Genomic DNA, 12,318 nt, shown 5'->3' with positions numbered 1-12,318 from the left:
GTGCATGAAAGTTATTTGTTACCATTGTATATTGTAATATATTGATAAAAGCACTACGAGAGCGTTATGTCTTATTCTGTTATTCAATCATATCGCAAATTTGTCACTTTAATTAAATTACAGATGATCATTTATATTGGTCGGACTCGCATTACGACACAATTCAACAATGTGATCTGAATGGAGAGAATTGTCTAACGATTATAAATATGACTGGAACATTCCGTGATGAGGGGATACAAGATATTGTAACGGACGGCGTTTACCTGTATTACTCCGCGTATAGAAAAGAGTACGTATAGTTTATTTGTATGTAACACTCCACGTATAAAAAGTAGTTTTCTCTGGTTATATTAAATCCGCATATAAAACGAAAGTTAACGAACATGGTTTTTAGCTCACCTGTCACAAAGTGACAGGGTGAGCTTTTGTGATCGCTTTTCGTCCGGCGTCCGTCCGTCGTCCGTCCGTCCGTAAACTTTTACTTTAAATGACATCTCCTCATAAACCACTAAGCCAATTTCATCCAAACTTCACAGGAATGTTCCTTTGGTGGTCACCTTTAAAAATTGTTCAAAGAATTTAATTCCATGCAGAACTCTGGTTGCCATGGCAACCAAAAGAAAAAAACTTTAAATATCTTCTTTTAAAAAACCCAAAGAGCTAGAGCTTAGATATTTGGCATGAAACATCTTCTAGTGAGTGTCTACCAAGTTTGTTCAAATAAAAGCCCTGGGGTCAAAATTGGCCCCGCCCCAGGGGGTCATTGATTTTCCCTATATGCATATTGTAAAAACTTAAAAAATCTTCTTTTAAAGAACCCATAGAGCTAGAGCTAAGATATTTAGCATGAAACATCTTCTAATGGGTGTCTACCAAGTTTGTTCGAATAAAAGCCCTGGGGTCAAAATTGGCCCCGCCCCAGGGGGTCATTGATTTTCCCTATATGCATATAGTAAAAACTTAAAAAATCTTCTTTTAAAGAACCCAAAGAGCTAGAGCTAAGATATTTAGCATGAAACATGTTCTAATGGGTGTCTACAAAGTTTGTTCAAATAAAAGCCCTGGGGTCAAAATTGGCCCCGCCCCGGGGTCATTGATTTTCCTTATATTGTGTATAGCAAAAACTTAAAAAATCTTCTTTGAAAAAACCCATATAGCTAGAGTTTAGATATTAAGCATGAAACATCTTCTAGTGAGTGTCTACAAAGTTTGTTCAAATAAAAGCCCTGGGGTCAAAATTGGCCCCGCCCCAGGGGGTCATTGATTTTCCCTATATGCATATAGTAAAAACTTAAAAATCTTCTTTTAAAGAACCCAAAGAGCTAGAGCTAAGATATTTAGCATGAAACATGTTCTAATGGTTGTCTACAAAGTTTGTTCAAATAAAAGCTCTGGGGTCAAAATTGGCCCCGCCCCGGGGGTCATTAATTTTCCTTATATGTGTATAGCAAAAACTTAAAAAATCTTGATTTTTTTGAAAAAACCCAAATAGCTAGAGTTTAGATATTAAGCATGAAACATCTTCTAGTGAGTGTCTACCAAGTTTGTTCAAATGTAAGCCCTGGGGTCAAAATTGGCCCCGCCCCAGGGGGTCATTGATTTTCCCTATATGCATATAGTTAAAAACTTAAAAACCTTCTTTTAAAGAACCCAAAGAGCTAGAGCTAAGATATTTAGCATGAAACATCTTCTAATGGGTGTCTACAAAGTTTGTTCAAATAAAGCCCTGGGGTCAAAATTGGCCCCGCCCCGGGGGTCATTGATTTTCCTTATATGTGTATGGCAAAAACTTAAAAATCTTCTTTGAAAAAACCCAAATAGCTAGAGTTTAGATATTAAGAATGAAACATCTTCTAGTAAGTGTCTACCAAGTTTGTTCAAATAAAAGCCCTGGGGTTAAAACTGGCCCCGCCCCAGAGGTGTCATTGTTTTTAACTATATGTGTATAGTAAAAACTTAAAAAATCTTCTTTTAAAAAATCCAATGAGCTAGAGGTTAGATTTTAAGCAGGAAACATCTTTTTGTTGGTGTCTACCAAGTTTGTCCAAATAAAAGCCCTTGGGTTTAAATTGGACCTGCCAAAGGGGGGGGGGGAGGTCATTGTTTTTCATTATATGTGTGTAGTAAAAACTTAACATCATGAAACATCTTCTAATGGGTGTCTTCCAAGTTTGCTCAAATAAAAGCCCTGGGGTTTAAACTGGCCCCGCTCCGGGGGCCTATATACAGGTGAGCAACCTCAGGGCCATCATGGCCCTCTTGTTATCTATTTTAATGTTTTATGATTAGAAACACACATGGCCTTCAATTCAGTAAAAGAGATTATAATTTTAACGTTTATGGTTATGTTAAATTATAATAGTCATTTATATGGCGTTACTGGAAACAAACAAAACACAAAGGTAACATTATAAGTATGTTGATATCACAAATTTATATAAGTTTCCACCTCTTAAATAATCCTCTTAATGGAAAAAACATGTGATCTGTAATGTCAGTTAATGGCTTTATATGATTAAATTCAAACCTAATATGTATGGCAGAAATAAGAAAATTTCAAAATTCGAAACAAAATTGTTTTAGGACAACAGCTGCTATGCATTTCTTTGACATTGGCTTCCTATTAAGAACATAATTGAGCCGTGTCACGACAAAACCAACATAGTGCGTTTGCGACCAGGATGGATCCAGACCAGCCTGCGCATCCGCACAGTCTGATCAGGATCCATGCTGTTCGCTTATGCCTAAGTCACACATTCAGGATTTTTACTGCCGTCCTTGATAGGATCATTCCCGATTAAAATGTTTCAAAAGTCTGATCAAGATCCTGTGATTCGTGACTGGAAATTCTAACTTTTGTCAAAATTTGTAAAAACATTTATTTAATCACGACAACAATCAGATATTGTTCAGGAGGCGCCCCGATCCAGCCGTTTCCAGCAGAATTCGTCCCGATTATCCCGTTCTCAATCCGATTCTGATCCGATTTGTATCTTTGTCATGGTAAAAAACGACCGAATCTGTCCCGACAGCGTCCCGATTCTCCCGAATGCGATCCGACAGAGATCAGACAGTCACGAGACTATGAACCGACTCTGACTGAAGACATCCGTTAGAAAACCGTTTCACGTGACAGTCCCGTGATGGTCCCGTCCTATAAGAATTTCAACTTTCGCATTTTAATTATGAATTTAAGTTTTAAACTAATTGCTGATATGCTGAATTTATATTACAGCAAACTTGTATAATTCAAAAGTAATCTCTATAATCTGCAAAATTATTGCAGAACACTTGTAAGATTTGAAATAATCTGTATTAAGATTGCAGAAAAAATGTTACTTCTTATTATTGAATGTGATAACATATTGATCAGATATTGTTCAAGATAAAAATATATTGTGTTTTCTTGTTTCATATTGTATGAAATTTTAACTTTTAAATTTTATTAAACCTATTAAATTTCAACTTTAACTTTTTGCCAAACAAGTGGCCTTTAATTATAAAGTAGTCCAAACTAGGAGTTAACCCATTCATAAATAAAAAAATAAATTTCATTAAACATTAAACAATATTTTACTTTGCTACACAATAAGTAATGCTCCGCTGTTATATTTAAAAGCCAATGATACATACAAGATGTGACACATAATAGCATAGTGTTCTGTCATTTTATTATGAGGTTTTCGTTGACCATCCTCATCTGCCAAGGTACAGATCCAACGGCAGAGTTAAGATAATGTTTGAGATATTGTCTCTGCTTCTTGCCCTGTATTGTTGCACGGTTAGCACCCTGAACATTGACAACGTCAAGCATGTTTCGACCCAATCTCAATTCTCCGGGTACGATCCTTGCGTCCTTGACATCTTCACGATCAACCTGGTTGATGTTCATGTTTGGATAGCGTATTCTCATTAAGTTGTGGAGACAGATACAAGCCTGTACGATGATTCTCACATTGTCAGGAGTGTGTTGCATGGTTGCCAACAGTATTTGAAATCTCTGAGCCAAGATGCCAAACGCATTTTCCACAACTCTGCGTGCTCTTGATAGCCTTTAGGTAAAGATCCTTTCTTCTACTGTCATGTTACGGGAACGGAAAGGCTTCATCATGTCAGTTCTCAGTTGAAAGGCATTGTCAGCAACAAAGAAGTATGGCATTATTCTGTCATCTCTAGGAAGTGGCTCAGGATCAGGAAAGCCAATGGTGTTGTTCCGCAGGACTTCTTTCAGCTCACACTCGTTGTATATTTGTGCCTCTGAAGCTGCTCAATCTGGCCCAACACTAAGCCAAATAAATTTATAGTCCGCATCTACGAGGGCCATCAGGACTATGGGGAAGAAGCCCTCGTAGTTATGGTAGGTAGATCCGGTATTTGGTGGGCACTTGCACGCAACGTGCTTTCCGTCCAATGCACCGCACACATGTGGGAAGTTCCATCTGCGGAGAAATTCATTTGCGATTTCTTTCCACTCCGCTGGGGTAGTGGGGCAGGCGATTACCTCTGCAGCGTACTCATCAATTATAGCTTGGCAGACTTCAGGGACAAACATTGACATGGTGTTACTGGGAACCCTGAAGTCCCACTTTATGCTGCTGTAACTGTCGCGGATGCCAGATGCCTCATGGTACAGGCAAACTTCAGTCCTGGATCAAGGGCTTGCCTCCACCAGGTACCTTGTTTGGTGATGCGGGGTGTGATCCGAGCCAGGACTTCATCGTATAGTTCCATGGGCAGCCTCATGTAGTTGATGAAAGCTTCTGGATCTTCTTCATTCAGCTCCCTCATCAATGTGTCATACTGGGCGAGCTGCTCTCTTCTGTATATCCAGGGCTTGACCCAGTATCTTCTATTTCTACCGGGTCGCAGTGCCCTTCTGTTCAAATAATAATTGGCAAACAGAAGGTCATCTTCCTCTTCTTCCATTTCCATGAGAGCAACCTGCTGCAGAAGTCTCCGTCTACGAGCAGCATTCATGGTGGACCGGTCAAAGTACTGTCAATGAATGACACACACACAAACACACGTTATATATATACTCCATACGTGAGCAGCTCAGCCGAATCTGGAAATCCACGCATCTGGAATCCTACAACTGTCGCCATATTCGGGATGATCGGGACACTGCCGGAACGCAATCCTATTACAGTCTGCTGTACCGCATTGCACACGCCTTTGTCTGGACTCAGTCGTATCGTGTTCTGTAATTGTCGTGACTCTGACGTGGGTATTATTGCCGAATTTCGTATTAATTACTGAACTGTTCCGGAACGGATTCGGCAAAGACGGTTCGCATTCGGCAAGATCTGGACGCAATCTGGACTCAATCGGAAAGAAACGACAATACAAAATTTCTCCAGATCATGCCCGGTCCACAGGACACTGACCAGAAAACACAGCACGATTTTGATCCGATACAGCAGAATCTGTCACGACATAGTCCCGATTGTAATCCGACTAGACAAAATCGACAGAGTTTCCCAAATGTTACGGGACGCACCTAACTGTCGGGAGTGCTTGGCCGACCTCTCTGGACCAGTCCCGATCCGTAGGACTCTGTTACGAACATATACGACTGCGTTCAGACAATTATAGGACATCCTAGATCATTGAGGATAGTAATCCGACTTTTTTGCTTTTCGTGTCGTAACGCTGTCTGATTTCAAACGGGAGCCGAAATCGGCACTGTGTGAACGCCGCATTACCAACCCTATTACAAGTAGAGAAACTGATAGCGAACAGCATGGATCCTGATCAGACTGCGCGGATGCGCAGGCTGGTCTGGATCCATGCTGGTCGCAAACGTACTATGTTGGTTTTGTCATGAAGCGGCTCATATAATATACAAGTTCTTACGTTGCTTATGAAATTGCTATAATTATAAGCCGTTCTATTTTATAGCCACATTGTACGAGTAGACTTGACGCCACCATATGAAAGGGCAATAGTCGGGCAAAGTCCTGGGATGGGAAATCTTGAGTCTATCGCATTTTACAGCAGTTCGAATAAAAACAAACAAGCAGGTTAGTAGAAAAATTCTAAATCATCATTATATTCACAATTAAAAAAACCCATTCATTTATTATAATTAATTAATTAATTAATTTTATTTTATTTTTGAAACCGGCGCGTAAGCATGTCCATTTAACTTGAGAAAAAGATGTTACGACTGGAATAAGCAGACATTCAGAATCTTAAGATACAGTTTGAAAAGGTAGTTTATTATCTATTCAAATATGCACATACTATACAACAGTCCACTTTTTATACTTTAATAAAAATGATATTGTAAACAATTTGGTAAAAGGTAGTGACTTTGAAATTTAAGGTTAATGTCAAGGTCATGGCATAAAAGGGTACATACCATTTCTGTATTACTCTTTAACTTTTGAATATTGCTTAAATTATTTACAAAAATATCGTTTGAAAAGATGGGAAAGAAATAATGGAATCATTCTCTATGTCGTATTTACTTGATTTGTTTGTTACTTTAGTAAGTGTTGCATGTAGAGCTCGTGGAGGACGTGGGGACTGCAGTACTATATGTTTACCGACCATGTCTGGCAGAACATGTGCCTGTGAAAATGGAGCTGTTCTAAAAGCAGATGGCCGAACGTGCAATAACGGTATATGTTTTGTTGTTTGTTATAACGCCGTAAAACAATTAATAATTTAGCAAACATATACTCTTTTAATGTGTGGTAAATCAAAACATTTGCTAGTTTCTTGTATACATCAATATTATCAAAATAAGTTTGACTCTGTTCTATTACTTTGCTAAGATTTTATAAATGGTAAACTCGTATGAGAACTATATTTATATTTGAATATTGTATTTTCATATTTTTTATTTTTGTTTTCATACAACTGCAAAAAAACTTACGTTACTCAGGATCACACCTGGTAAAGGCTTTAAAGCTAAAATTAGATTAGAATAGCGGCCCTTCAAGGCACATTATGCCTCAAAAATCCATATTTCTTTCAAAAGTATGTTCATCTACAGGCAAATGAATAATTGTTTGAAAACCGTAAAAAAATACCAAAAATGAAAAAAGGTTTTTCAAAAAATGAAAATGATAGCATATCAAAAGCATAATGGGCCTTTAATTGTGTATAACTCCTTATTTCTGCATTTTTTATGGATATTATATATGTTTCAGTGTTCCAATGTACGGAATTGCTTCAACAAGTTGTTGAGGTCAATGGGATAACAACGGAGATAGATATAACTTTTAGTAGCCTCTGTCCACGACATCTTCACGATGAATGCAGATATAGGTGTCCGACTAATTTCGTGCCACTTTTTGACACCTTACTAACATGCACAAATGTTGGATGGGATTTGGAGTCGAAAACATTATGTGAAGGCAAAATTTAAATATCTAATACAATTAACGTTATAAATAAGTAATAGAAAAGTGTTGTAGTAATGTCAACAGTTAGTTCTACATTTGAGGGTTTTATTGACCCTGTTAAAATTAAATTATTTTATTTCTGCTCGACAAAATGGTACAATACTAAGTATAGTGCTCAATAAAAGTTTCATTTCCGTTAATGACCCTTAAAATATCTTATTCATGTTTTCATAAGTATCAAATTCGCGTGCAAGAAAACGTTCTTTTGGTAAATACATATAATATATTTCATGACATCAACGGCAATACTCCGGAATAAAAACATACTTTCGGTTTTTCAAGCTAAGTCGGTGGTAAAACAATCATTTACGGTTATATATAGTCTTGAAACTAAGCGCTAAAGGTTCACTAAACTATTGTGAAACGGTCATCGCACCGTAAGCCATTGAAACGCTAAAAGTTTACTTGTACCGGAGGATTAACTAGGAAAAAAACCCACATTTGCCGAGTTACGGATAATATCTATTGGTTTCATATCTTTACAGAATCCAGGTGTCCACCGATTATTCCAATGGAAATGCTCGATCCTTTCTGTGGACGAGAATTGGCTTGCCATGTGACTTCAATGTAACTTGGTTTTGTAAAGGCAGTACAAAAAATCGTGTGCACTGCAAATGGAACGTATCAAAATTCCGGATGAAGAAATATGCCAATTGTATGTTTATTTTCAAAGTCGTTTTGTTTTATTCATACTATTTTTCAAAATAGTCATTGTAAGGCGTTATGCTTTATGCATTTTATTTTAAACTTATTTTGCATTTAGAATCATTGCATTCTTTTGAAGCTATACATTAAGATAAATATATTTTGCAGACATTTATTAATCCAATACATAGTTCTGAAGAAAAAACAACAATAACAGAAAAAAAAACACAACACAAAAACATCGGTATTTCTATAGTTTTAATTTTAACTGGACGTCATTACAATAGCATTCTTTTTCTTTTCAAAGAACTTTATGATATGATAAATACATGTAATTTTAATACAGAGCTTGGTGTTTTAACGTTTATTTCTTCTAACCTGAATTAACGATTTTTCTTAAGTAAGAAATAAGTAAGACATATTAATATACAAAGATAATTTTATTGTATCTGCTGATATTCTCCAATAAGTGCCGAAAAAAATCCATTACTTTTACTACAATGTTCATAATGTATATTCAGATGTGAAGTGTCCGTCACAAGTACCTAACGGAGAAGTAATTGGTGAGTGTAGTCTACGGGTCGGAGAAGAATGTTCGTTTCAGTGCAATAATGGATATAGAGCAACACTCTCGCAACGGAAACTCAAATGTACGAGTGACGGACACTGGGATATAGCCGATATTGCATGCAGTGGTAATACATGTACATTTACTAAAATGCCATAAAGATATCTTCATTTTTTTTTGTATCGTGTTTGTAAAGCAACAGTTTACTGATTTTTATAGCTAAATGTTATTATAAGCATAAAACACAAAAATATACGAATTGTTCAATTTATTAAATATTTATTGTATATTAAAGCTGCATGCCTCCAGGTTCATGCTTATTATCATGAACATTTTGACAATGTATTTAAAAGTAAAATATTGAGAGATGAACAAAGAAAGTAATCTATACGTTGCAAACGGCACTTACAGTCCACGTGAATAACCAAACAAAAGAGGTCAACATATGCGAAAGTTGTCCTTACTGTGTTAATAACGCAGTAGAAATATGGTGATAAATAGGCATGTAGCTTAAAACATCAAGAAATGGGGGAATCCCTCAAGTGTTATGAAGAGGAAGGAAATTGTTGACAATTGCAAACACGGTTAATTTGCGTCCGTTCATTTGAAACAATGAAATATGCAAAATCTCTCACACCCCGTAGCACAGAGAGGACAAACTTGTATCAGTCCTTAGCAGTAAATAATTGGAATCTATGAGCAAGGAGCAAAAAAAATATAATAATGCCGATAAGAAGTGAGGGTTGATTCCTAAATTTCTAATTAGTTTGATTCAATATATTCAATATTCCATGCTAAGTGACAACAAAATCAAATCAACAATATTCAAAACAGTTGTCGGGCGTTATGGATTAGGAAAACCTAGTGCGGAGTGCAATTACAAATCGTGAAAAATGTGACTACGCGTGTTTTGACGGTATTACACAGCCGAGGGAAAGGCTATAGTGTACGCAGCGAATGAACATTTCATTATTCCGGAAATGGGCGCTAATCACACGTAATGGCAATCTAAGTTTTTGTAATCGGATTTATACTTGATATTTGGCGTAATTCAAGAAAATTAATGAGAACAGATATGAAATAAAGCAATACAAAGACATTGACATGCATATAAACAAACGCAAATTAGAATGCTGAATAAAACAAACAAGAAGAAAGTTTTCAAATAATTGGCAAAATAAAAGTATTCCTTTTGGCATGGTCAAATACTTTTATACTCGTAGCTAAAGCTTCTTATATTTATAATTCAAGTTAAAAGATAAATAAATATATTATTTATTCCTTGTTCAGCTTAAAGAAATTTGTACTCATAGCTCAAAGCGTATCTGTATTTTGCTCTTATCTCAAGTTAAAACGATAAGATATAAAATATACTTTCTTGCTTTTTCAGTTTCAAATGTAGTGACAAGATAGAAAATGGCGAGCTTGATAACGATGCTCACGAACTCTAGGGACAAGCATGGTTTCGTATAGTTGTAATAGATAGTTTTACACCAGTTGTTTTAAAGGATAGAAGAGCAGTTTGCAGTCACGATGGAGATGGAGCCCAACTTCATTCTAACTCATTTGCATAAGGTAACTCATGTTTTTCGACCGAACAGGCGTCCTTAAATTAGTTGCTAATTACTTCCTGAAAAGTTTAGGGAAAACTGAATACAAAAATAATTCTTTCATTGTCATTTTTGAATAATAAACTGAACTTCGGGGAACTTCAATTGTTTTCTAAAATAAAATGTAATAAGGATCGTTTATTGTCGTTCTAACTAAAATAAAAAATTGTTTAAGGATAAGTTTCTAAATTATGTAACGGATATCTCTTTGCATTTATAAAAATAATGTAAAAAGGATGAGTTCTTAAAATGTTCACCAATTAATGGTGATGGGTGACTAATTAAACATATGCAAGTTAAATTTTTTTTCCTTTGTTCTTTTTAAGATACTTCTTGTTTCTTATTTTATTCATTTCGTCAATGTTAATTACATATGTAGTATAATGTACCATAATGATCATCTATTGAACCGACTATGAATTAGATTTTAAATATACACATGTATGTTCTGTAAATCTATATATAATTTGGATTATTTTTATAGATAACTGTCTGCGAATGGAACTCTGGCAATGGAAAATATTTATAGGATCGTGCACACGGCACAGTCTTGCGCAGAAGTGTATGGTTCAAATGAACCCATGGATGTCGCCAACGACAACAGGATAGTGCCGTTTTGTTTAAAGTGACCATCAGTTGGCAACCCGAAGGACGTATGTCACAGGTTAAAACAATTTCATGTTTTTTATGTCATATTGTTTTTCGTTGAACATTCATATATTTGTATTGCATAAAAAATATGAGTAACATATTTATAGCAAACAATACCATAAATGCAATGGAAAGGTATGAATTTTTAAACTTGTGCTTATACAACAGAAATTGGATAAGGTTTTCTGAAGAGCTTATAACATTGAAGAATGTGCGTTAGTTTCTCAGTAGATAAGCATAAATTTACATATAAAAATTAATGTTTTACCGATTAGTTTCACTTAGCAAGTTAGTGAGTTTTTGTATGGTAGGCCAAGTATAATAATAATGTTTCAAATATTTTCTACGTAGTTTTCTTAATTTTGGACATATGAGAATAAATGATATTCATTTTCGACCGTATTACAATTTAAAAAATCTCCCATCCTAGGAACATTTTTGTCCATATGATAAATTTTTAAAAGAGGAAGGGCCCCCTTACACCCTATATACATACATGGATAAGTTCTAGTAAGAACAATTGAAATGAAAAAAATGTAAAAATTGTTATAAACGAAAAAATGAAAAATAATTTTTAAGTTTACACTAAACAAAAAAAAAGCAAATAGTTTAGATTAAAGGCAAAATTATGCCCGGAAATAAGATTTTAAAAAAATTCTTTAGGAAGGTCAAACATCTGTTTAAAATGTTTTAGAAGTTTGAGCACTTAGAGTTAAACAGCTGAAGGAAATAGCCTGAAATTGCCAGTAATGTTTGGTAGGGTACCAGAATGTAAACAAAGTAGTATTTTGAATTCCAACAAATTCTTAATCACTATAATATAACAATAACCAAAGAGCAAAAATAAAAATTTATATGACCAATGAGTAACTTTTTGAAAACTGTACAATGAACCAAAATAAAAATTTTTAGAAATAAATTATGATAGGGACCCTTTTTAGGCTTTAATGGACCTTTTAAATATATGGGAAATCTTTATTTTTCTCTTCTTTCATCAGCATTTACATGTCCTAATGAAATTAAGAATGGTATGTTGGAGAAAGGGTGTAACAAAACGATAGGGGCATCCTGTAAATACAGCTGTATACATATTAACCCCAGTGTTCCTAACATGCAAACTACTTGCCAAGCAACTGGATGGGATCCCGGTTTCATCTGAACTTTGCTAGGTATATTTTTCTTAAATTTTTATTATTTGATTTAGAAAAAAACTTTAATGCCTAAAATCTTTACTCAATATATCGATCTATCGAAAAAGGGAAAAATTTAAATTTTTCCCAGTAAATATTGTGAGCACTAAAATGTAATATGATAATTGATGTGTTCATTTATATTAATTTTAAATTTTCCATTTTAATTTTGCATATTAATAAAGCATATATTAATTTTAAAAAAGACAGTTCTATTTAGAAAAAACCTCTAAAAT

General features: G+C 35.0%; 1 protein-coding gene across 1 annotated transcript in view; it reads left to right on the top strand.

Annotated features, from left to right (window-relative positions):
- Positions 1-10,082, top strand: part of LOC132740525 (prolow-density lipoprotein receptor-related protein 1-like) — a 29,089-nt gene extending 19,007 nt beyond the window's left edge. Inside the window, exons 18-24 of the mRNA XM_060728446.1 lie at positions 124-292; positions 5,905-6,026; positions 6,498-6,629; positions 7,164-7,370; positions 8,585-8,758; positions 9,559-9,628; positions 10,022-10,082. Coding sequence (XP_060584429.1) covers positions 124-292; positions 5,905-6,026; positions 6,498-6,629; positions 7,164-7,370; positions 8,585-8,758; positions 9,559-9,628; positions 10,022-10,082 — 935 coding nt within the window. The remainder of the gene's footprint in view (positions 1-123; positions 293-5,904; positions 6,027-6,497; positions 6,630-7,163; positions 7,371-8,584; positions 8,759-9,558; positions 9,629-10,021) is intronic.
- The last annotated feature ends 2,236 nt before the right edge of the window (positions 10,083-12,318 follow it).

The sequence above is a fragment of the Ruditapes philippinarum genome, unplaced genomic scaffold, assembly GCF_026571515.1.
Source record: "Ruditapes philippinarum isolate M1 unplaced genomic scaffold, ASM2657151v2 ctg3650_1_1_1_1, whole genome shotgun sequence".
In the NCBI taxonomy this organism is placed as follows: domain Eukaryota; kingdom Metazoa; phylum Mollusca; class Bivalvia; order Venerida; family Veneridae; genus Ruditapes; species Ruditapes philippinarum.
The sequence above is the reverse complement of the archived record's forward strand: the minus strand, read 5'-3'. Positions and strand labels throughout refer to the sequence as shown.